This window comes from Alligator sinensis, unplaced genomic scaffold (assembly GCF_000455745.1).
Source record: "Alligator sinensis unplaced genomic scaffold, ASM45574v1 scaffold692_1, whole genome shotgun sequence".
Taxonomy (NCBI): Eukaryota; Metazoa; Chordata; order Crocodylia; family Alligatoridae; genus Alligator; species Alligator sinensis.
Genome location: NW_005842238.1, coordinates 618525 through 621091, shown reverse-complemented (window position 1 = coordinate 621091; position 2567 = coordinate 618525). Strand labels below are relative to the sequence as shown.

Here is a 2567-nt window from a genome sequence, read left to right as displayed (position 1 = left end):
GCACTAGTGTGGCTGTTGTGTAGGGACTAGTTTTAGGTGGGGGAAACCCTTCAGAGAATGTGATGACTGAGCATGTGCTAGGCCTACTCCCAGGTTAATACAGGGGCCTCCAGTTTCACAGACCTCCCAACTGCACATTATACAGGCCCCCTGCACACATGGATGTGATGCACCTTACCTCTGCCTCCCTGCCCAGGAGGGACTCCTCCACTGTACCAGTGCAGATGTCACAGAGTGCCCAGGTCTCCTTTAACCCTGCCCCCAAGAGCACGGTGAGCCAGAGAAAGCTACAGGAGGGAAAGGACTCTGCCAACAAGAGAGCAAAGCAAGGAACAAGAGCAGGAGTCTGCAGTTTAACCCCCGAGAGGCTGCATGTGGCCTGCTGGCTATGAGTTGACCAACCCTGGTTTCACACGCTTTGTCTGTTCTCCCACATATCAAACCAGTTTCAAGTATTGATAGTCCCTGCTCACAAGAGCTCAGAGCAGCAGAGGTCATGCTTAAAGCAAAACAGGGTAGTGGTATAGAAACACACCCTACGCTTTGTGCTGACTAGAAACCTTTGTACCCTTAGACCAAGATGTTGAAAGAAGCTGATCAAGTCAGAAGGCAGCATGACAGCAATGGCAGTTTATAGAGACACTTCAGTAAAGAAGGAATAAGAGCCTGGGCGTCTTTAAGTTCTTTTTAATTGAACTCTAAGCAAAAAGCAACAAAATTAACATTGCGTCACAATACAGCTTGCACAGGACAAAAGTAGAGTTTGTAACCCACCAGAAAAGCCAGCAACAGGAAGTCATGTTTAAAGCAACCTTCCCATATTAGTTTTGTCCCCTTGTGCTCAGTGTAGGGAGATCAAACCAGATAATAGGGTCAAATTAATACTGCTTATGAAACACAGGAACAACCTCCTTAAAGGATCAAGCGCAATGATACCAACTTTACTAAAGTAATTGCTCTTTCACTGTCAACAGGTTAATGTAGAACTTTTTGCTAGCTACTAAACATCACTTTCTCCTGGTATTGTAGGTAATATGTTGACACAGAAAGGGATTGAATTTTTGCTTTTCTGCTATTTGCCAAGTCAAATATCATTTTATGAAATTAGGTATTGGATCATGAATGTAGTAGGATGCAAGTTCAGATGAGCTCTTACCAAAAATCTCAGATTATCTTTGTCAAGGGATAAGAAAAGACAGTTTCCTTCTCACTGGGCTTCTGAGCTATAGGCTATTCACAAGGCATCAGCAGTTCTAAGCTTTTCACTTAGCCAATCTGTGTTGGTGTACTAGCACCCCTGGGCAACAGTGAGCAAAAGTGTATCCACACAGGGTCTAGAATTTCTCCTTTACCTTTTTAAAATCAGTCTAAATAGAGATCCCTTGCTGCAAGCCAATAAGGTCCCGGTTTTTAAAGAGCTAAAGACACGTAACACAACAGCAGTCTGTGGAATTTGGGTCCAGCTCTTTAAAAGGCATTTAGGTGCCCGAGTTCATGCAGGGCAGGGGTGGGGCATACAGATGTTACAAAGCTCTGATTCCACTCTCTGTGTGTAGAGCAAGGAAAGAAAGCAAAACAGATCTCACAAGGGCAGCTGGGACAGGTAGAAGAAGTTGCTCTAGTTAAATACTAAGCTACTGAGACTTTTTGTGGGCAAAACTCATCTCCCTAAAGGGATAGTACATACCCCTCTAGACACCTATTCTAAGGGATAAAAAGTTTGGGAAGGAGGGGTACCGAGCGGGGTGGGGGTGAAGCCACTGCCTCTACTTCCCAGACAGTTGCTCATAGAGCTTGGGCACGTAGTCATCCCACTCTGCCTGGTAGCATGTGCCTGCCACTGGAACTCCCAGCTTATACTTGTTGCGAAATGAAGCTACTTTGAATTTTCCACGATGGTCACCAGATCGGTTAGACAGGATGGGCTCATCACAGGTCAGTTGCTGCGGCTGCTCATAAACCAGCCACACGTACCGGTGAAGACCTGCAGATTGGGTGAGAAAGGAAGATGCTTCTGGTTAACACAAGGTACTTATTTGTTTCCAAGTTAAGGAAGTATTGTACTATGCAATTGTATAAGCTCCTCCCCAACACAATGAGGTTTTGGCTAAAAGGTAACTTTCACTTGTTAGTTTTGTTGCTGTGCAAGGAAGGCCATAGGACAGGGCAGAGACCATAGTATAGGAGGGAATCGTTCTCAGTTCCATGGTCAGGATGTCATACTTTTAACATTTATGTAGCAGGAACTAATTCAAGGCCACTGGGAAGAACTATTTGAAGGAAACATTATTATTAAGGTGGCAAGGGTCTTATGAGCTACTCAATCCATTTCAAGGGGGTCTCAATAGAAAAAGTAGTGCGTTAGCCACAAGGCAATAGTCAGTTTTTTCCAGATCCATCTGGCACACTCCAATAGTGACTTAAAGCTACAGCTAACTGTTCAGCAACAATACAATTCCTACCAAAGGGCACAGGGGTGAGGGTCAGAGGATGATGTCAAGTGTGGCAAGTTTACTTTAAAGCAAGGATTTTCAGCATATGTACCCCTTCTGGGAACATGGGGGGGG

The 2567-nt window shown here is 44.8% G+C and overlaps 1 protein-coding gene across 1 annotated transcript in view; it reads right to left on the bottom strand.

Moving 5' to 3' along the window:
• Window positions 1–671: 671 nt before the first annotated feature.
• Window positions 672–2567, bottom strand: part of PEBP1 (phosphatidylethanolamine binding protein 1) — a gene marked incomplete at its 5' end in the record, with an annotated part of 4007 nt that continues 2111 nt past the window's right edge. The window contains one exon of the mRNA XM_025208570.1: window positions 672–1984. Coding sequence (XP_025064355.1) covers window positions 1767–1984 — 218 coding nt within the window. The remainder of the gene's footprint in view (window positions 1985–2567) is intronic.